The sequence below is a fragment of the Rissa tridactyla genome, chromosome 1, assembly GCF_028500815.1.
Source record: "Rissa tridactyla isolate bRisTri1 chromosome 1, bRisTri1.patW.cur.20221130, whole genome shotgun sequence".
Classification (NCBI taxonomy): Eukaryota; Metazoa; Chordata; class Aves; order Charadriiformes; family Laridae; genus Rissa; species Rissa tridactyla.
In genome coordinates, this window is record NC_071466.1 from 125,125,594 (window position 1) to 125,147,203 (window position 21,610).

Consider the following 21,610-nt stretch of genomic DNA (forward strand, 5'->3'; position numbering starts at 1 on the left):
CCTCTCTGGGCAGCCTGTTCCAGTGCTCTGCCACCCTCAAAGTAAAGAAGTTTCTCCTCATGTTTAGGTGGAACTTCCTATGCTCAAGTTTGTGCCCATTACCTCTTGTCCTGTCACTGGGCACCACTGAAAAGAGCCTGGCCCCATCCTCCTGACACCCACCCTTTAAGTATTTATAAGTAAGTGTTGATAAGATCCCCCCTCGGTTTTCTCCAGGCTAAACAGACCCAAATCCCTCAGCCTTTCTTCATTGGAGAGGTGTTCCAGTCCCCTCATCACCTTTGTAGCCCTTTGCTGCACCCTCTCCAGCAGTTCCCTGTTCTTCTTGAACCGGGGACCCCAGAACTGACACAGTACTCCATTTAATATGATACCACTCAGGAACCCACCTTTGACAAGCAGCTCTTCACTGAGACCTGTTCTCAAGCAGAAGAGTTCTGGCTACTGAATGTGAGAGGCCCCACATCCCTTTGTTACCACCCTCAGGTGCAGGGCTGTTGGGGAATACGCTTATGAGTCTACTGTGACTTTGGAGGGACTTTTCAGAAAGTAACAGTTTGTCTTGTACCCCTCTGAAAGTTTTGTCCTAAGGGCAATATTTCTTGTCTTGGGTAAAGACAGACATCATCTTGTCTTACAGCTGGCAACGTCAGTATAAACTTACTCAGCTTCTAGATATGTAATAGCCCAAGCTCTTCTTGTCGTGGCCTTAAATGTTACCGTGTTAAACAAGGGTCTGAGTAACAAAACTAAAATACAGCCCAAGATACATGATAGTTTCGCAATTGCTCTTTACGCTACACTGATGTGCTTGGTGCTGGCAGTTCTATATAATGGAGGCTGGTGTACATATGCACATGAAAGGCTACCACAGTTATGCTTCTTTCGCAAAAACAAAGTCAGAATTAGGATTTTATAACAAGCTGCCAAGCATCAGCCAACACTTTATATGCAACTACTATATTTACAAATTACGGAAAGCTGGGGGAGAAAAGGAGAGAGAATTATCTTTTTATTACGACTTGCATTACCTTAAATTAATAGGCTCGTACTGCAAGGAAAACATAAACATAGGCTCATGACGTCAAGTTTCCGTGGAGCTCTTGCTACAAAACCACAAATGCTTTATTTGTGCATCCATCTCATCACAAAACCCAACCCCAAGAACCAAATTTAAGAGCTGTCACAAGATTAGCCAAGGTTTTTAAGATCTCACTATATGCCACCGAATCAAAAAATACATGCTGTAATTTGCTCGCTGTGACCACCCCTGCCACGCTTACCTGCTCCACCTCGCCTAAAGGGCAGCTGCCGTATATACTTATCTATACCACATCAAGTGTGCACTGCAGAGTTTAAAGGCTTGCTGTGGTAACTAAATCCGGGCTTTTAAATGGAAGTTCATAAACAGAAATCTAACAGGCTATATACAGAGTTCAAGTGTAATAGTTCACGTTTCATGCTTTTAATTCTACGGGTAACTACGCATCTGCCCTGAGGCAATGCCTCCACGTTATTAAACACAAGCCGCTTTCCTAAGTAATAAGCACTATACAGTTTTTAAGATGCCAGTATATCAAAATTGGAGAACAACAGGAGATCCATTTGTTAATAAAACCAGAAGAAATAAGGAAGGCATTGATAGGATAAAGTAAAAAGCAACTTGTTAGTTGTCTGATTTTTATGATGTTCTAGTGTCTCTTGGCAGACAAGCTAGACAAATTGCGGTGACGTTAGAATGTAACCTTCGCCTCTGCAGCTTAAGGACAGAACTACTCAGCATTCCTCAATTTGTAATTTCATAATGAATTAAAAAAACACGCAATCTCTTTTCGCAGAACACCTTTTAAGGCTACTAACTACAGAGATAAAAAGCCTTGAAATTCTGTCGCTTCTCCAAACAGATTTATCTTCTTACCTTACGGCAGCCTAGAAAGAGTTCTAGTTACACCTGTGATTTCCAGTAGTTTAAAACCTGTTTGCCTCCTCAGGAAGCAGAAGCCGCCACTTTCTCAAAAGCTGCCTTTTCCTCCAAGTCTCCTCCCAGTGAAAGCTCTGGTAAAGCCACCCCCAGCAGACAGAACTGACACGGGGGTGTCTCTACAGACCTGGCAGACGCAGAGATCAAGCGCATCAGGCCTGAACGCGGCTGTGGCTGCGGCCACGGTGGTCACATCAGGACACGATAGTTGGTTTTGTCAAAGTTGGCTGAATACCATAGTTAGGTCATCTACGACACAGGAGTAAGCCCGTGAAACTAAAATAGCATCCATCAGTCACCTTACAGACAGGCGGGTTGGGTACTTCCTTCTGCTGATACAATAGATTCCAAGAACCTCCTACACTTTTAAAGGAATTAAATTAGGTGTGAAAGGGGCTATACCAGCAATGCCTGAATCACTTCCACCACCAGCTGGACGCAGTTTTGTTTTGGGGTTTTTTTTTGTTGTTTGTTTTTTAAAGTTATTTTAATATATTTGGCATCAGATGAGTTTGGATCCATTCACAACCCAGCAGGCTCAGAAGCGGCCTAGCTGCAGGGTGGCACGCAGAAGGTCACTGGATAACCACTTACAACTTCACCCAATGTCGGGAATGTTTTGCGAGCTGCTCAGGTGCTAAGTAAGGCTTTAGTGCTCAGCAAGCATAAGCCTTCCGAGATAAAACTGCACGGGCTACACAGACAGACATTTCAACCTCTATAGGTATGCATACCTTGCTATACTAAGCAGCTAAAGGTCTCAGCTAAATCAGGTAGTTTACCACAAGCCTTAGGACTCCTGAATATTCTTAGAAAAGGAACAAAAAAATAACACGCACCCTTCCCACAAACTACCTTCACGCAATGACAATGACTATTGTAACAAAAGCCTAGAACTTCAAGTGAAGTTCCAGCTAACATTTACCTTGTAACAATACTTTTCAGACCAGTTCTTTCCTGTAAGTGTCTGCCATTGAACACCGGCAGGCACCCTCATAGCTACAAGGTCAAGCTTGTCAGGGCTCAGTCCTGAGTAGATTCAGGCCATCCTGAACAATTTTCTTCTGTGAAGCACTGAGAAGGAACAGAACGCAGACGCTGGCTGAGACAGGATCTCTGCTCACCTTCAGCTGAGATCTAGAAGCTGCTGCAGCCCCTCACAAGGTCTAGGATTACATTTATTGACCATAGGAGTAAGAAAGATAAATATAACTTTTGCTCTCTCACTTGCATGGAAGGTATTTCCTAGTGTGTCTGCCGTTCTGTCTACCAATGTCCCAAAAGATTTTGAAGCACCAAGAAATTATGCTGAAATGAATGTCTACTTCAGCCAAAGATGTGGAAGACATTCTTGGTGGCAGGCTAACTAAAAAAGAACGGGTCTCCAAGTCATCCTCTTACTCAAAAGTTCTCTTTTGCTTTTTCCTAATACAAGTGACCGAGATCACATCAAGTAGCTACTAAGGAGCAAGATAAAATAGTTATTCACTGTGAATTACCACTATCTGCAAGGGATTTATTTCCACAAACATAACTACGTGTGATGAAAATAAGTGAAAAGTAAATGCTTCGTTTTGCCTTGCCTAGTTCCAGTAATGCCCAAACCAGTTGTGGAAATCCTGAAAGTCAGTTTTGAAAGTGTGTTTTGTTTTAAATAAACCAAAGATTTCTGCTATGGAAAAAAAATAATGTATACGTTTTTATGTTACGTTTATAACAAGGCTTTTAAAGAAAATAGTTACAGGTTTTCAACTGCATCAGACTTCAAAAGAAAAAAGATTACACATACAATACAAAAATACAAAAAAATATTTTTTAGAACTTACAAACTCAAAAGTCTAAGTGGTCAGAGCTTTCCTAAAAAAAAGAAAACAAAAACCAAAACAAACCACTTCAAGATGCACTTTCCTTTCTGCGGTCGCAGGTTCAACTTTAGCATGAAGAAACGTTTCAGAGGCAGGATGAAAGCAATTTAACATATTGAATTCTACAACCAGTTCCAGGCTGAAATTAATTTAGTGGTTGACACTATCAGGTATTCAATTTTAAAAAGAACCTGATGTTTGGGTGGCGTTGCTGGTAATAACTTTTTATTTAACCAGTTCTGCTAGTAAAATTTTTCAAAAATACGCAATATGAATTAGTCTGAAATTTAGACAGTCGTTACCAGGTCTGACGTCCTACAACACTGTTCTGCAGTATGATAGTTAGGAAATTAAACTAACCAGTCTAATGTCATTGTTGAAAATTACTGCAAAAGGCAGACAGGTAGGAAAAGGTAGAGTTTTATTTCTGAAGCTGACACTCGTTAGAAGCATTAGGACCACAAATACAGGATTCTTCTTTAACCTGATAGTGTCCACTGAGGTCACAGGCATCAAGGCATTTTGTTTTAAATGGCAAGACAGGGAAAGTGCATCTTAGATTTTTTTCATACTTAAGCAGTGAGTTACCGATTTTTGGTGTGGCTTTTATTCCTTCCAGGCATAGTAAAGAAAAATATTTCAACCAAAGGTGAAGCTTAATGTACAACAGCTTGTCTTTTTGGTGGTGGCTTTTGTGTACCACAAGGAAATGCTAACAAGCACTACTCAAGGCTAATGATTTAAGAGGAGCACACTGAAAATACTGATTTACCTTTGTAGTGAATATTCTTTACAGACTGTATCTAATATACAGACAAGGCCCATTTCCTTAGGATGAAACAGGCCACAGAAGGTTACACATCCTACATGAAGTTTTAAACAAAATTAGAGCTAAGTTACCAGAGCCACTCAGAGCAACACAATTCCTAGTTTGCAGAGACTTAACAAAAGATGACTGCAGGGAGAAAAAAAATCCAGGTTCTTATTATTTCCTGCATAAGTTTATAGTCAAATTAATAGTCCAGTAACACTTCTAGCACAAGACAACGCTCACTTTCTTTAGCAGTATTCCTAGGAGTCAACTCTTTCTCCTGTCATGAAGAGGGAGCCAGAAGTGAGAATGCGAAAGCATTCAATGTTAACCTGATTAAAGAGACAGTAACCTTTTTCATCCACCTTAACTCATCACTGACCAAAAAAAAAAAAAAAAAATCTTAAAAAGGTACCACTCCAATTTCTTTATTATCTGTAACCTTTTGAAACTAATCACATGGAACTACAAAATTAGCAAATGCCTTGAAATCTGTATACAAAACATAAATTACCTCTAATTTCAAACTCAGTTATTAGTGTACCACTCAAAATCTTAAAAAAGTGGCTCCAAAGATAGTCTTATACCATTCTTAAAAAAGGAAACTGTTCCTTTAACGTTTCACCCTCCCCTCCCCCCAAACACCCAACTCTCAATCCACATCATTTAGTTATTTTCTTGGTCATGGACATTTCCAAGATGAGATTTTATATTTCGTTCCCATAGCTTCTGGTTGTCAGAAAAACCATGCTTTCCTTTATTGAAGGAATTTGGTCCTGCTGAGGTTGGCGTATCCCTGGGAAAAGTAAAACAAGATCAGTTGAGAAAGTCAGTTCAACTACAGTAGTTTGTGCAAGATGACACTGAAAACACCAATTTCAAGTCCAACCTGCCGCCCGAAGCTTCCACACATTTCTTTCTTTCCATTACATCAGGAGTCCTCATCATTAGCAACTGTAAACTGGCCACAGAACTGACCTCTCTGTAGCATGTCAAGACAGAGCAATGAGATGGGGCAGCAGCAGAGGAGGTGGGAGCGGCAGCAACTGCTGCCAATTGTGAGTAATTTGTTGCAAGGGCCACAAAATTGGGGACCCAAATTTGCTACTGGAGAAAAAAACTGCACTAAATAGCACTGAGCCTCCAGGACACTGACTTTAAAAGTCATCTATAAACATCTTTAAAATATATATGCTCAAAATTCATCCCTAACTTAAATGAAGCCTCCTCTGAAAATGTCTCTATTTTAGGATTGGCCCAATACTCAAATTTGTGGCAAGCAGAAGAATTATATATATTTGTTTTAAAAGTAAATAAGCTGTTCTTTGCCTCTCTGAAAGAAATGATTCTCATCTTCTCCTTGCACGGGAGCTTAAAAATCTGAGCAGACTACGCTACTTCAGGGCAATCTATAAAATGAAGACCGAGAAAGCTACAAAGTCTAGCAGGAGGCAGGAACTCCCACTTAGTACCTTTCCAAGAAGGTAGCTTCTACTTAATATAGAATCAATTTCTTCCTCAGAAAGAAGGCGGTAAATAAGATTCAAAGTGCAAAAGTAAGTGTAGTACTTTTAACGTGCAGCTGAAACATTAGAAAATACCTATATTAAAATATTCTTGTTTCTGGAGAAAACCTTTTTCAATCTATTCTATCTTCCCATATCTCTAAACCATCTGCAAGATCTGACCTGTGCTCAATCAAGAAGGTATTCTCACACACTCACCCTCCTCCAAACCATAGTTAAAAGCTGACCTACCTTCCAATGTTCTTCATGCGCATCTTTGCTTCTGGAGGCATTTCTTCTGGTTCACTCTACAGAGAGAAAGGAGGTTAGAGTGCGGCTCTCTGAACATTTCAAATACCTGACAAGAAAACCCTACAGGAAAGCAAAGTGACTTAGGACAAAACAGAGGTTCTACAAGGTTATAGAAAGAAATACAAATTCCTTTGTTCACCTCTGTGTAACGCACAGCAGTAACACAACAATAAAATATTTAGCAAACCAGAAGCATCACAACCTTTCCTCACCTCCCCTTTATCAAGCCCAGAGAAAGCAACCATTAATTCAAATTATGTTGTGCATCTCATTTTCAGGGAAAACTTATCAGCACTTCAATGATTTCTTGAACCAACACAGAGATACAAAGTTGTGCATTCTTAAACAGAAACACAAGATACATTTCTAGGTTGAAAATACCTGACATTTATGTAAACAACTTAAGTGGCCCACTCTCTCTGCCTAATTCTAACCAGCAATGGTACTTTAAGTTGAGTTGATCACTAGCTTATTACTCACATCTTCATCTTCATTGAAAGCTGCTGCTACAGAAAGGGTTTTTGGAGCAAGGGTTGGAACAGGCTCCTTAGGCTTCTGAAAAAGACCAAATGCACAAGTAAAGTAAGTCTACTAACTCAAAAAAGCTACCCTTACTATTCTAAATATTTTGATAAAATTAAGTCAAATGAGCAGTAAAAGTGGTAATGAAGATACACCCTGCAAAGCAAGCGAAGCACTCTCACGCTACAATTCCCCACAAGAACGTCTTAACTTTCTAGCCCACTGCAGGGGTATGCAGCCACTACTGCATGACATGAACAACTAAATCAGAACCTGAGTAAGTCATAGTATTCAAAATTTTACTATGTCACTGTTTCCATTACACTTTTGGAGTATTCTTATCCATCAATGCTAGGAAGATGAATTTGTTTATTTTCTTGTCTTTTAACAACATAACAACTTTCTGGCTTAAAACAATTCAATACTTTTTAACTAGCATCAGTGTGCATCGCACAGCCCGAATAATAAAAGGTTCCTTTAAAAAGCATTATTTTGATTTCCAATAAATACCTTCCTCTATTTAAAGAATAAGAAGCTATCAAACTCACGATTGTTACATGCAATACAGCAGAGACATCAAAAGTAACTTTGAGACCACTAAGAAGGCGTTGAGTCATCAGTAACAGTTTCCTTCTACAGTACTAGATCAGTCATATACGGTGCTTCCTCCATTTTGACTTACTGGTGATCATGTCATATACACTCATAGTTTCGAAGCTGATACTGCAGCAGAGTCCTTATGCAACTGTCTACAGCTATTCCTCATCAATAGTGTGTAACATATAAATATTGTTTTTAAAGTGTCAGCTCCACTGGAAGAGGTAACATACTAAGGGAGTAAAAATGACTAAAAAGAAATAGGGTAAGTTTCAGCACCGTCCAATCTGGTACACTGTCAGTCACCCACCAAATTCACTGAGACAGAAATCCCGAGCCAAATTTATTGCCAAGGGAAGTATCTTTCTACATGAGAAATCAGAGCTTTCTAGTGGCTCAGAGAAGGCAGCTTTGTCAGTTCTTCCAAAGTCCGAGCTGACCTGATTGCATTTATACCCTAGAATGCTGCCAGCCCACACCTGCCTCCTACCTCAAAATAACAGAGCTCACTTTTCATCTTTTGCAGATCTGTAAAATGGTGGCATTGCAGGTGAAAGCCTTTCATGATTACAGTTTGAATTTAATCCAGACAAGGATTTATAACGTATCTACCACAGCGGTACACGGGAAATGTAAATGAACTGTATTAAATAGAGAGGGGGCATCCAGGTGGTCCTTGCCCAAGCTAGCAGAGGACTACTTCAGCAGTAAAGAGAAGCATCAGATTCACATCTGAACAAGCACAGGGATGCCTTGTACCAGGACAATAAAGGGGATCAGAATTCCTAGGAACCTATGTAACATAGCATATAGTATAAATGAATCATACTGACCTTGCAAAGAACAGGCAAAGCCGTTGAAAAATCAACTATAACTCCCCATACTAAAATAAGATGTTTGGAGTGGAAGACGACCTATTAAGCCATCTAGGAGAGCACTTGCTTTCTTGTAGCTTTAAGCATCCTATGCAATGAAGCTCCCAGCACTCATTTCAAAGCAGCCTGAACAGTTTAACAAGTCTGCTCATTTTCCTCAGGAAATTATTCCAGACTTATCAAATGTCATTACAAAATTATTCTGTATGTTCAAAGATCTACAGTTCACTTCAATCAAGTCTTATGCTTCCTGAAACGACTGACCTAGTATTAATCACCTTGAAGTACTTACACATGCATGACTATCTGGCCCTGCAATGCTTTCTTAAACTTTATCCAAGTTCCCCACATTTAATTCAAGGCTTTCCTTCCGCACAGAAGCCTCCCCAATGTACTTTCCCTTTGCCACACTTTCCTTAAAATTAAAAGCCCTCAGACAACTTACGTTTGCTCCTAGTTTGATGGATATTGCAGATGCCTTCTTTGCTGTCTGACTGCCTATGGAAAATCCAAACTTGGACATTTTGGCAGGAGCAGGCTTTGTAGTGAAGTCTTCAGCTTCTTCATTAGCTGCCCGTTTCTCTGCGCTGCGACTCGAACTTTCTCCTCCATTACTGGAAGAAACAGTCTTAGTTTTCACAGGTTTTTCTGCCTCTTCTTCAGGTCCTGGTGAAGTCGAAACAACTTACCAAGATGAGCTATTTTTACTGAGCAGATTGATGGGAGCAGCAACCTCAAAAAGCATTATAATTTGGGTGCAATAGGTAAGGTGTTTTTAGTGACAGTAGTTTCCACCAATGTACATTTAGTGGACAGCAAAACACAAAGAGGAGAAGAAACTGCAAGCACTCCACTACTTGTAAAGAACTTCTTGTGTACGAGCCAGGAAAACAATCTTGAAGCACCATGTCTTTATTTAGTATGGAAGTCAAAGTTCACGTAGTAAATTAAATGTAGATCACTAAATCTTTTTAGGGTTTAAGTTGCCATAGATAAGATTTCGTAATTGGAATCCCAATTCCAAATCTAGAGTAGATAATCTACGTTAAAATTAATTCTACTAAATTTCTACAAAAACATGTCCATGCCAGTCTCTAGGCTTGTCTGGCACAACTCTAAAATCACGGAAGTGCCTACAGTGAGGCCGGCTGTCTCAATCACGTTTCAAGTCACTGCTTGTCCACATCTCATCTGTAATAAATCTGCCAAGCTCTGCTTGAGGAAGGAATCAGCACTAGAAAAACATATATATAGATTTCATCTTTTCTGGTTTTGTATAAAGTCATGGAAAACATAGCAGCTGAACAACGATCCACCAAAAAAAAAAAAAACAAAACAAAAAGAACTCAAATCACATTTTCATTCCTATACACTTGGCTTCTTCAGCTACACCAAGGGACTAAGGTGTCCTTGGCATACTCACACTGAACATAGTAAATGCTTCAGCAAAAATACATTTCTCTACTGCTGCAATAAGCAAATCACTGCAGTAGCAGAAGGGGAAAAAAACCAACCAACCAACCACGCATTGTGGAATGCACAGGAAGGTGCTCATACTACCACTCTAAGAAAAACCGGAGCTAGCACCAGTTCCTCGTTATATCAAGTGGAGAACAGGACCCTCTACACACAGCGAGTTCAGACCATCAGGGAAGAAAGGTCTTTGCATTGCTCTCTAACAGCAAAAAGCTATGAAGTAAGATACAGCGAGATGTAGCTCTGAGAAAAAAGGAAGCAAACAACATCAGGAGAAAGAAAAACTAGGGACATCAGTCATATATATTTTTTTGCTATTTCCCAAATTATAAGTAGTGGAATATAGTCTTTCTACCCCACTCTTCTATCTATCAAGACAGTAAGTGATTGGAACAAAAATTGATTTATTATTTACCCTTGGAAATATGGCCGATCACAAAAAGAAATTAATAACTTTAATCAATCTCACTGTATTAAAAAATTTGTACTAATCTGCACCACTAGAAAATTGACACAGAAAGTATAGATATAAAAGTGAAAAGGAGGAAAGATAAACAAGTGACCTTGGGCACTGGTTGCTGTCTTAGCACAGTTTTCCAAGCAGCAGTCTGCAAGGCTGTGAGAAGCTCTTTACAGCTAGTCCACAAAAATCACATTAAACAGAATATTCAATCACAAGTCCAATCTAGCAAAACTATAGACTATAAGGTGATTTGAGGGCAGGCAGAAGATTCATTGACCTTAAAGTGTTGGCACCATGGGCCTAGAAGTCTTCTTTTTCGTAAGAGACAAAACCCACAGCAGCCCAAATCTCAGGGCACACTGGACCAGTCTAGGCTCCTAAGCTAATGCTGGCTTGAAGCTAATTACACTTCAGTGTGCTTCTTTAATTGCAAATTCTAGAATATTGTTAAGCAGAAGATGAAGCCTAACACAATCTATCCACATCTGTTTTCTCATTAAAATACTTAATAGCTTCTCTCTCAAAATTAGTTCCTATCACCAGCGCCTTCTGAACGTTACTTCTACTAGGCTCCACTTAGGACATACTGTAGACTACTGAAAGAAATGCTCTTACTTGCTGAAGGAGCTATAAAGGGCATAGGACAATTTGGGTAGGTGGGGAGGGAGCCGTTGTGCTATTTCTGCAGAAAACTGTTAGAAATGCAGATGTATATTATCTTTTAAATAAGTTTCTCCCATACCAATGCTTATACATTTTTCAAGATTAAGGCTTCTTTATTTATTATTATTTTATTATTTCCTGGAAATCTCAAGGAGTTCATACTTGACCTACGGAAAACAGCATTACTATTTCAAAAACTAGTCTGACCAGTGCCCTTTTCATGTATCATGGTAATAAAGAGCTGTCCTACTTCACAGATGAGTTTTTCTCATGAGTAGCAACACGCTCTGTAAGTGGACAGCTTCCACTATCCAGGTGGTTTAAGTGACAAGACCGACAGTGCTAACTGCACAGCATTTCAGGATGTCTTGCCCCTGGGAGTGTCACCATTGGTGGTGGCGGCAAGAAACCAGTCACAACTAAGTTAACTTTCAGGTAAATCCCACTGATCTTATCAAAAGCTAAAGACTAAATTGCTTTCAAAAGTCATCAGAGAGAACTATCCTTCTTTAACAAGTTATGGTACATTGGCCTTAAGTTCATGTTCCAGCACACCAAACAGCATGCACGACAGTATGGATAACTGACATACTGATGCTGTCCAGTTACTGTATTACTAATGCAACAGAAAAAAAAAACAACCAAAAAACAAAAATAAAAAATCCCAACAGAGAATCAAGAGTCAAGGAACTACCTAAAAATCAGGTATTACTGTTCCTGTTTTAGTGATTATCAGAAATAACATTTGCTGTTGAAGCTACCTTAATTGGTTTACAAGCTTTATTTACTTTTTCAACAGATCAAAGAAATGCCCTCTGCCTACAGGTATACTTAAACCACAAAAAAAAAGGGGGGGGCAAAAACAAAAGCCACAAACAAACAGGAAAGGGAAGCTTTATCTTTACAAAGACACTATCTTCTCAATTTTAAGTCAGGGAAGAAAGAAGAAAAGAAACACTTGAAAAGAAAGGAAGGGCGATTAAAAATTTTGGGAGATCTGATAATAAGCAGTACAGAAGATGACAGGAATGTCCATAATACAAAACCAAGTAGAAAAACTTGCAAATTGCTGCCAAGCGAAAAAACCCAGAATGCTTAAAACAGCAGATAAGGAATATTCCCTGTACCCATTCTTGAAAAGGCACCACAGCTGTTAAAATCTAATCTTTAAGGCGTGTTCTTCATCCTTGCCAGCAGCAAGTCAAATTTCTCTCAACGCACGGCACAATTACTCCGTACGTTTTTTTTTTTACAGAGAGAGAAAAATAACTCCTTAACGCGGACAAGGAGAAGCTGTTAGATTTCAAGGCCGAGGCCAACCCTGAGGCCTGAGGACAGCGGGCCCAAACCTCGGCCTCTCCTCCGGCGCAGCCCCCTCAGGGCCGGGCCGCCCCCTCTCCCCGCAGGGCCTAGGCACCGCACGGCCCGCCCCGCCCCGACCCAGGCCTGCCCGCCCGGGAGCGGCACCCCCGGACCTCCACCCCCCTCACACACCCCTGGGGGGAACCTTCCCGGGCCCCCCTGCCCACCCCGCAGCTACGCGGCGAGAGGCGCTACGTGTTCACCTCCTGCGGGCTGCGGCCGCTTCGCCTTCTCCCCCTCAGCTCTGCCGTCCGCCATTTTCCCCCACCTCCGCCTCCCGCGCCGCGCATGCGCGCGGCCCCACCGCGGCTCCCCCACCCGCTGGGCCCTCCCCCGGCCATAGAGAAAGCGCGGGCGGATGCCAGAGCGGCCGCGGCCGGCCCCGCCTACCCACGGCGCGGCGGGAGTGACGTTGCCGGAAGCTTTGCTCTCTGAGCCGGCATGGAGGAGGCGGGAATGAGCTCCGAGTGACGCCGCTCTGACGCGCTTCCGGCGGGTAGGCCCCGGGCGCGAAGGGCTACCCATGCGGCCGCACAGCGCACGTGGGAACCGCGTCCCTCACCGGGGGGCAGGGGGAGGCTCAACGTCATGTTCCCCCCTGACGTCACACGCAGAAGCCCCGCATCACTGGTGCTCAGAAGAACAACATCTGTGCTCAGCGCTGGCGGCCACCATGTTCCCTGGCACACCCGCCCCGCCACTCGCGGTTGAAAAATTGTCTTCCACGTTTCACCAACTGGCAATGAAGTCAGCAATGACATCATTTTTACCCTCCCCACAGTGCAAACTGGTTCACAGCTCAGAAGAGGCTGCGACGCGCAGCTCCGCGCTATCTCTTCCCTGCAGGAGGAAGACAAGGGGCCACTTGAGCAGCGGGGAGGGCAGCCCTCAGCCGCGCCGTCCCACCATGAAGCTTTGCACGACACCCAACCACGCGGTGGCTGAAAGGAAGGAGGTCTTCCTCCGCACCCAGAGGTCCCCCGCGCTTCAATGGCAGTACTGAAGGGCAGCACTGGGGTCGTGTGTCCTCTGGTCTCCCCCACTCTCCTGTCAACGGCAGGCGGTACAAGGCGAGACAGGCAACAGATCACCACCAACCCCCTGTATATCTGCAGTCTGCTCCTCAAAAATTACATTCCCCGCTCATAATTTTGGAATTTTCAGGAGAAAACCCACCATCTGCTACTTTAAGCATCATTCAGCTATGAGAAATATTAAAAGGCTCCCTGCCCCTATAAGTATTTAGTAACAGGACCGCTTATCAAAGTTCCAGCAGTCTATGTTACACAGGCTGAAAACACGGACATTCGGGGATAAGAGTCTTACACAAAACTATGTAAGGTAGTTTTTTGGCAGGGTCAAGAAAATTTGTACTATTCCTTCCAAACAGGGACTTGATTTGTGACAGACAGAACACCCAGAAACAAACAGTGCAATTGCCCAAACTCATGCTAGGTTGCAACCGTATGTTTTTAGTTCAGTTATCAAAAGCCGATTGATCTCCACACCAAAATAAAGGGGAAAGGCCTCTTCTATTTTATCTCGGCTAACCTTTTAGAAGATGACTGTGGATGGCATCCACCCACTGCAAACCCAAAGCCCTGAGGTATTCTCTAAAGAAAAACCATTGCATTCAGTTACAGTCACCCTCGTTCCAGCAAGATTCAACTGACAGATTTATATTCTTTGTACAGATAAAATTTTTAGAACAGATCATCTCATTTCTCTTACATAATCTCAAGAACGTGAAGAAATTCAAACAGCCAGAATACTAAAGTAATTTTAAAAAAAAATCCCTAACAACAGTCCTTTCAAACTTGAGCAACAAAGGCATTTTTAGAGATAAATAGCTGAATACAGTTCCAGAATTCCCAAGAAACTGGAGCATTCAAGGGCACAGTTTATCCGTAATAAATCATTCCCATCCCCATCACTCTACTTTTGCATTAGCTTCTTAGAGTAGTTCTTGGCAAACTGCCTTCGCACTTCTTCCTGTCTCTTTCCAAGTTTAAGCGTGTTGATCAGGTTTAAGGTTTTTTTCAGTTCATGCACAGGTTTGCTTACAAAGCCACAGTATTTCCTTTTGGGAACAAATTCCAGAGCCTTCTTCCAGTCTCCAGTATCTTTCAAAGTTAATAAAATGTGCATCATTTGATCCAGCGTGAGATTTTTGGCACCGGAATTCCAAAGCAAGTACTTCTCCAACGGAAGGGCCGCAGTCTCCAGCCCCAGTCGCTTTGCCCGTGCTAGAGAGACACCTGTTTTTATGCTCTTATCAACCATCGACCCGACAATATAGATTTTATTGTGATCGAATGTTTTCATTACTTTGGGAGAATCAGCAGTCAGATAGACAAGCTTATCCTTTGGAAAGATGTCTGTGTAGCACTGGTCTGTCGCAGTGATAAGCAATTTGCCCCACGCCTCTCTATAATGCTTGATAAACTCCTTATGGTAGAGGCTGTCGTCTTTCAAGTTACAGAAGTGGACGTGGAATGGATCCACAGATCTTCGATTGCAGCCTTCGCTTAAGACTATCTGTCTCACTGTATTTGCAACTTCTCGGACGGACATATCTTTTTCATAAGACATGTCAAACACTAGCGGTTGGCCAAAGATCATAGCCTGAGCAGCCCTCCAGCTGTATGCTTTATCCATAGCGTTGGCCCACAAACATACCAATGAACTCCTTTTGGTCTCATCCGTTTCTGAAGCTTGCTTTTTTGCTTCCTGCTTCCTTTCCCTTTTCTCATCCATCTTTCTTTTGTCATTTTTCTTGTAAAGTTCTTTGAGGTGCAAATATTTTAAATACTTCTTTTTGGCTGACTTGGAAGGACATTCCATAAAGGTTTTTAGCTGTTCTTCACTGATATTTTCTGGAACTGATCTACCAGCTAGTCTCCACATCTCCAAAATCTCACGTGCAGCAGCCAAAGTGGAAAGCTCCTTATGCTCAGAGACCGTCTCACTGACTTCTTCTTGCAACCCAGACTTCATTACCTTCTTCCATGCATCTAAATCTAGTTTTTCTGAGGGACCGCTTGAATTGTCCTGCTTCAGGCAAAGTGATAAACTCAGAGTTCTACTGAGTGGAAACAAATCCTTTTTCATCCCATGTTGTGCAGCAAACGGAAGGACAGAACTTCTTACAATTTTTTTCAGGAGCACGTTAGTAGACTGCATGCTTAGACATGCGCTGTGTTCAAACACTTATCTGCAAAACACCAATCAGAGGGGAAAAAAAAACTGTCAGAAATCATGAAGAAAACACACACACACATTTTCATCCTTAGTAACACTGACAGACAGTAACTTGCCTCTTGAAGAATACTAGAAATACCTGCCTCCACTTTTCTACTCTTTTCTCAACAAAAACTGTGTATGTCGCATTGCTGTGAGGAGACATGGTTAGCTCTGCTGCTTAGAACAGCTATACTTACTGCAATTCAAAATGTGCTCCAACAACCCTTAACTATTGTCTGAGATCTATTTAAATTACCTGTATCACGTGTCAAGAGCCTTCACGACCAAAGCAAGCAAAATGCTGCATGGAGACCGAAAATATTTTTAAACACGTCCGGAAGTGCCTACCTAATTTACCTATACAGGGAAAACGGACAAGATGCTTCATCCTGTAACACTTTTCTGGGAAAACTCTATATCACAGAAGATCACATTTTTGCTTTTACCACTATATTTTGGGAACGCTCTATTGGCAAACTTTAATACCATGGCGGCGGGGGGTTTGGAACTAGATGATCTTTAAGGTTCCTTCTAACCCGAACCATTCTATGATTCTATAATGTGAAGTTTTCGCTCTTCTGTGCGTTTCCACATTGCCGGTCACTGGAACTACTGAAACTACCAATGCTATAGTTTTACTAGGCCAACGCTACTGCCACTGAAGGCACTCTTACGTCCCCTGAGCCCCTTGTTCCTGGTTCCCTCAGCAGTGCAAGCATTCACACAGCTGCACTGTGAGCCAAACAGAAAAGCGATCTTAGGGACAGCTAAACAGGAGGTGGAGAAAGGAAATAAAGCTGGTTATCATCCCACCCAAATGAGTTCCCATGTCTGATTCACCAGACACCTCCTAGAAAGAGGAGACAGAAGAATAAATAACTAGTATAGGAAAAGATCATCTTTTTTTTTTTTTTTCGCTAAATTGTCTGGGAAGTTATGTTGGCACATAAAGGTAAGGACATGAAACACACAATCCCACGAACCTGATACATTTGTATCTAAATGTAAAAGGTCTGCAAAAAGAAAAACACCAAAGAATGTTTAATATTTTCCTTGTCCTATGCCAACCTACTTAAGTAAAATCAGTGAAGTTTTGATGTTTGAGAAAACATGATTTGGCCAAAACAAAAAAATAAGCTCCAAATTTTAAAAGCAAAATTCATAAACCCCCTAATAACTTACCACCTGAAAATAATTTGATATGCAGAACAAGTTAAATTTATTTTTGTGGTTTTATAAATGTACCTGCCCATATAAAGAGCCACAAAAAGAGCAGCATATTTTTAGGAAACAATACATAAACTAGCATGTATTTTATGATATTCTAATTGGTCAAACTGGTGACTGACCTTTCATTTTCAACTGTTATCAAGACAAAATGAAGACAAAACCCCAACAACTTAATAGTGTGAAGTTAAGAGAAAATTTGTGTTACTATATAGATATTCATACTTTTACATTTAAGTGTTAAACATAGTATCAAAAATAATAATAAAAAAAGTATGTTGTCCAGCTTGGAGAAATCAAGGGATCAGTTCCTCAGTTAACTTTCATTACTGGAGCGCTAATTAAATCAGTAGTCGAAAGGCAGATTTACACAATCTGAATACTTGATGGCAGCTTTTGATAAAAGCCAAATTACCTTTCAGTGCGTCCAACACGCACGCTACTGTCTCATTACTGCAAGAATTACCCTAAATCTCTCTGAAGAACCTAGATTTGTAGGACTGAAAATATTTTTCTGATACTTTTTTTTTTTTTTAGCATGACTTCACTGTAACTAATCCCAGGAACAGGCAGGCCCTTCACCGATATTTCAGAGACCAAATAATTCCCCTTACATCCCGCAGCACCGATGCCCACGCGTGGCCGCGGGCAGGCCCGTACAGCGCACCAGGCCAGCGTGAGGAGCGAGGCGGCTCCTTCACACAGCGCGGTACCACACGATCTTTTTAACAATTTTTAAACCAGCCCACAACCGAACCCAACGCCACAAGCCAGGTAACACCTCGAAGCGCCGCGCTGCGCCCTGCAGCCCACCCGGGGACACCGGCAGGGGAGCGCGGCCAGCGGGTCACCGCGCCGCAGGCCAGGCCCGCGCCCGCCGAGGAAACCCGGGCTGGGCGGCACAGCGGGCAGGCGAAAGGGCGCTCCCAATGTCCCCGGGAGCCACCGGCGGCCACCTCAGCTCCACGGGCCCGTCTCTCGCTGGTACCCCCCGCCCGCTGGCGGGAAACATGGGGCGGGAGAGGCCTCCCCCCTCCAGCGGCTGCGCCCGCACCTGCCCGAGCTCCGGCCGCGCTCCAACCCGCCTGGCCTCCGTCTCGTCCCGCCCGGGAAGGGAAGGGGGCGGGCGGGCAGACACCTCTGTGCGGCGGACGCAGCTACCAACCACCCCGCGGCTGCACCCACTCCGCCGCCATCTCCAGCTCACCTCAAGGGGAGCGGCCTGCGCATGCGCGGGCAGGGCCCAGTCCGCCGGGAGACTGGACCGCCCTGGGGGTTCCGCGGCGGCGCGGCCAAGGTTCCGGGCCTCTCCTCGCACCGCGGGGTGCGGTGATCCCCGGGGGGAGCCTCCGGGCCCTGAGTGGGGTGGCCGGGGGAGTCCCGCCGCTGCCCCCCGTGCGGGGCGAGGCCCTGCGGGGATGAGGGGGTCGGGTTGTGCCTGGGCCCTGCCGGGCTGGGGCGTGAGGCAGGGGCTGGAGCCCCAGCGGTTTGTCAGCCCGGCGTGGTGGTCGGTGGTTTATTTATCCTTTTTTTTTATTTTGTTTTATTTTTTAATAGCATGGAGAAGAATCGCTGTTTTTTGACTCTTTTTTAAAATTTATTTATTTTTACTCTTTTTTTAAATTTTCTTTTTGTAGGGATTGTAGTGGAAGCCGTGGTCTGTCGGGATGAGTTTTCTGCTGCCCAAGCTGACCTGTAAGAGGGAAGTGGATCAGGCAATAAAAAGCGTGGCCGAGAAGGTTTTGGTTCTCCGGTTCGGAAGAGATAACGATGCTGTTTGTCTGCAGCTCGATGATATTGTAAGAGCATTTTTTTCTTTTTTAATCATTTTTTTTTTAGTAAACTGTACTAATAATAATGCGGTGTCCCATAAAAATTTTGTTGACAAATGTAAAATGAAATAATACTATATTCATAAAACAGTTTGAAAATTAAGCGAATGTTTATGTTATTGTAGTGGGCGTGTACAAAGTACCTAAAGTAGAGAAGACATGATATTCTAGCCCTGCTTAAACTGATAAGATGTAAGGGAAACGGGCTTTATAAAGCTCACCACCCTTTTTCCTCTTGTGTCTCAATCCATTTGTCATATCCATTTTTCTCACTCTTTCCAGCTTGCAAAGACAGCTCATGACCTAAGTAAAATGGCAGTCATTTATCTGGTGGATGTGGACAAGGTTCCAGTGTACACCCAGTATTTTGACATCAGTTATATTCCATCTACTGTATTTTTCTTCAATGGACAACACATGAAGGTTGATTATGGGTATGTCATCCTAACTGTCATTATCTATTAGCTCTGTAAGAATTATCAGTCTTTTTCTATGCTACCGTGTCTGGGAAAGGTAACGTTTGAAAACTATGACGTTGTTACCAGCATCTGCATTGAGAACTCTGTAGGATGCCAAAAGGACTTAAAATTAATAAGTGTTTTGAAAGATGCTCAGGTGCAATAAGCAGGCTGTGAAACATGCCTGACTGCAAAAAATAGTATGGTTACAGTCTCAGACATGACACTGCACCTTTTTGGACTTTGCAGGTCACAGTATACTGACTTGGTTATGCCATTACCAGTGTGGTTCATTCTTTCATAATGACCAAATCAGAACCCCCAATTTTGTTATACATCTTTTCTTGTCTTTAGGTGCTTTTGCTTTGAACACTTTAACATTACAATTCTACCTTTATCTTATGCTTACTTTTAGGTCTCCAGATCATACCAAATTTGTAGGAAGCTTCAAAACAAAGCAAGACTTTATAGATCTGATTGAAGTGATTTACCGTGGAGCAATGCGTGGAAAGCTCATTGTGAGAAGTCCTATTGATCCCAGTAACATTCCTAAATACGACCTTCTCTACCAAGGAATTTGATGGGTTGACCTAAGATAAGGAATTACAGAAGTGACCAATGTTCTAGATCCCTTTTTTTCTTCAAGCATTTTTAGCCACTTCTGACACCGTGGGACAGTTTGAGCATTGATGTTGAAAGATCATATTGGTCTCCTGAAGACACACATTCTGTGATGTCATACTTGCCTTGCAAATAGCTACATGTTCATGCGTAGAATTCACGCAAGCAACTATTCTTTGAGTTGCATGCTGACCAGCACCTACAAAACAGGCAGGTTGTATGCATCTGTGACGGAGAGAAAGAGACTTCACTGAGAGGTTCAAATTAACAATTTATTTGGACTTCACTCACAGGTCCGATATGCCACTGTTGCAAGTTCTTATGGATACAATGGAAGAATGCACTATTGCAATTTAAGGGGAAAAGAACAAAACAATTCACAGAATACGCTATTACCACCTAACAAGTGATGCCGAAAAGTAACAACACAAACCACCAGCGCGCTAGATACGAATACCTTAAACGAGCGCACAGATCACGATCTTAGAGCATGCTAGACGTCATACGTACATTATTAAATCACTTACCCTCTCTCTGTCAGGTAAGGCCACTCAATCCCGGGAAGTTACCTTGCACAGCATCCTGGACAAGGAAGGGGCAGAATCTCTTACAGGCCAGCTGTATCTTTGGAAGATTCCCCCCAGTTTTCTCCCCAAAACTTTGGACTTAAATATCCTTTTTCGGGACTGTGCTTGAATGGATTACACTATCTGGGGTGGTTATCTCCGGTGGTTTGATGGCCCTTCAGATAGCAATGTTTATTTTGTGATGTCTGGTCTCACACTCACTGAATAGCGGTGGGACTTGACTCAGGGCATTTTGTTTGTTAAAGGCACCATTCGGGTTTCAGTTCTTATTGTAATGCAGTGTTGAGACCACCCCCGGCTGAGCCATTTCCACAGCTCCCCCCAAGTTATCTCTGCGTAGATAGAGACCAATAAGCGTCATCTCTGCCGAGGCGAGATGGAGCTGAGTTGAATGACAACTCCCTGCATTTCACCTTTTATGTTCTGAAACCGGTTTAGCCAGGTGCTCCCATTCAGCATCCTCAATGATGGCATCTCCAGTGCAACTTTCATAAGTGAACTAAAGCACCATATAGTCTATTTAATACCATTTTCATTCAGATGTGATAACAGTCTTTATTTAAAAAGCTATGCTTGCTCTCAAGAGCATTGAACTGACTGTGCCTTTCCAATGGAATTTTACACTTTTACCCATTACTGGATAATGGGATGGAAGCTTTTTCAAACATTATTAGAGATGACTGAAATGGATACGAACACAAAAGGGAAGTTGATACTCTCTTTTCTCTGGTAGCCAGTATTGCTGTTGAACAGTTTTTTTGACTGAGATGAGAACCGAAGGTGTAGGACAAGTTTTTGTCATCCTTCAAAGCTCTTTTGCAGACACTGAGCGCTTGTAATTCCCACAGGATTAAACTGGAAATTTGGAATAACCATTTTGTTTACATTCGCTTTAAAGGTTATTTGACCTTCTGCTTGTATAAACTGCAAACCTTGAGTATGGACACTTAAAAGCTATCTCTATTTTCTGCCTCTCTCTAAAATTAAACAGCTGAGATAAAACCACAACATTGTTCTTCTGCATCATCTTGGTAATTGCAGGTTGCTAGAGTATTGTATTTCTAGCACCTAGTAATCTCACTGGTGTAGCTGGCTTTCAAACAGAAGTTACTTTAGCTCACTGCATCATGTTTGGGTCATACCATTTGTGACTGGAGGGAAGGTAGTAGTATGTAGTTCCCTGAAGTATTGTTCAATTTAACAGTAAACA

The 21,610-nt window shown here is 42.4% G+C and overlaps 3 protein-coding genes across 8 annotated transcripts; 1 reads left to right on the top strand and 2 right to left on the bottom strand.

Annotated features, from left to right (window-relative positions):
* Positions 1 to 3,647: 3,647 nt before the first annotated feature.
* On the bottom strand, positions 3,648 to 12,754 carry PCNP (PEST proteolytic signal containing nuclear protein). Its single transcript, XM_054184210.1, has 5 exons — positions 12,636 to 12,754; positions 8,914 to 9,134; positions 6,955 to 7,029; positions 6,415 to 6,470; positions 3,648 to 5,453 (listed from the first exon to the last, which is right to left on the bottom strand). The coding sequence occupies exons 1-5, from the start codon at positions 12,688 to 12,690 to the stop codon at positions 5,324 to 5,326; spliced, it is 537 nt and encodes a 178-aa protein (XP_054040185.1). The 5' UTR covers positions 12,691 to 12,754; the 3' UTR covers positions 3,648 to 5,323.
* A 1,330-nt stretch (positions 12,755 to 14,084) lies between these two features.
* Positions 14,085 to 18,173, bottom strand: TRMT10C (tRNA methyltransferase 10C, mitochondrial RNase P subunit). Of its 4 annotated transcripts, none has more exons than XM_054184174.1 (2): positions 18,110 to 18,173; positions 14,085 to 15,646 (listed from the first exon to the last, which is right to left on the bottom strand). In XM_054184174.1, exon 2 carries the CDS (start codon positions 15,613 to 15,615, stop codon positions 14,368 to 14,370), a length of 1,248 nt encoding a protein of 415 aa, XP_054040149.1. In that variant the 5' UTR covers positions 15,616 to 15,646; positions 18,110 to 18,173; the 3' UTR covers positions 14,085 to 14,367. The 4 variants fall into 4 exon arrangements, with proteins under 4 accessions (XP_054040149.1, XP_054040134.1, XP_054040155.1 ...); XM_054184159.1 differs by lacking the exon at positions 18,110 to 18,173 and adding an exon at positions 17,957 to 18,103; XM_054184180.1 differs by lacking the exon at positions 18,110 to 18,173 and adding an exon at positions 18,041 to 18,063.
* On the top strand, positions 18,069 to 21,408 carry TXNL4B (thioredoxin like 4B). 3 transcript variants are annotated; one of them, XM_054184239.1, is made up of 4 exons: positions 18,069 to 18,199; positions 18,540 to 18,701; positions 19,017 to 19,168; positions 19,608 to 21,408. In XM_054184239.1, the coding sequence occupies exons 2-4, from the start codon at positions 18,570 to 18,572 to the stop codon at positions 19,771 to 19,773; spliced, it is 450 nt and encodes a 149-aa protein (XP_054040214.1). In that variant the 5' UTR covers positions 18,069 to 18,199; positions 18,540 to 18,569; the 3' UTR covers positions 19,774 to 21,408. The 3 variants fall into 3 exon arrangements, with proteins under 3 accessions (XP_054040214.1, XP_054040201.1, XP_054040209.1); XM_054184226.1 differs by having other exon boundaries at positions 18,130 to 18,226; XM_054184234.1 differs by lacking the exon at positions 18,069 to 18,199 and adding an exon at positions 18,255 to 18,409.
* Positions 21,409 to 21,610: the final 202 nt, after the last annotated feature.

Excerpts from the sequence above, each read along its gene's own strand:
- TXNL4B (XM_054184239.1), top strand. The coding sequence starts at position 18,570 with ATGAGTTTTCTGCTGCCCAAGCTGACCTGTAAGAGGGAAGTGGATCAG. Across the intron at positions 18,702-19,016 it reads GTCTGCAGCTCGATGATATT|CTTGCAAAGACAGCTCATGA; the intron begins GTAAGAGCATTT and ends CACTCTTTCCAG. Across the intron at positions 19,169-19,607 it reads CACATGAAGGTTGATTATGG|GTCTCCAGATCATACCAAAT; the intron begins GTATGTCATCCT and ends GCTTACTTTTAG.
- PCNP (XM_054184210.1), bottom strand. The coding sequence starts at position 12,690 with ATGGCGGACGGCAGAGCTGAGGGGGAGAAGGCGAAGCGGCCGCAGCCC. Across the intron at positions 9,135-12,635 it reads GCGGCCGCAGCCCGCAGGAG|GACCTGAAGAAGAGGCAGAA; the intron begins GTGAACACGTAG and ends CGACTTCACCAG. Across the intron at positions 7,030-8,913 it reads CCATCAAACTAGGAGCAAAC|AAGCCTAAGGAGCCTGTTCC; the intron begins GTAAGTTGTCTG and ends GGTCTTTTTCAG.
- TRMT10C (XM_054184174.1), bottom strand. The coding sequence starts at position 15,615 with ATGCAGTCTACTAACGTGCTCCTGAAAAAAATTGTAAGAAGTTCTGTC.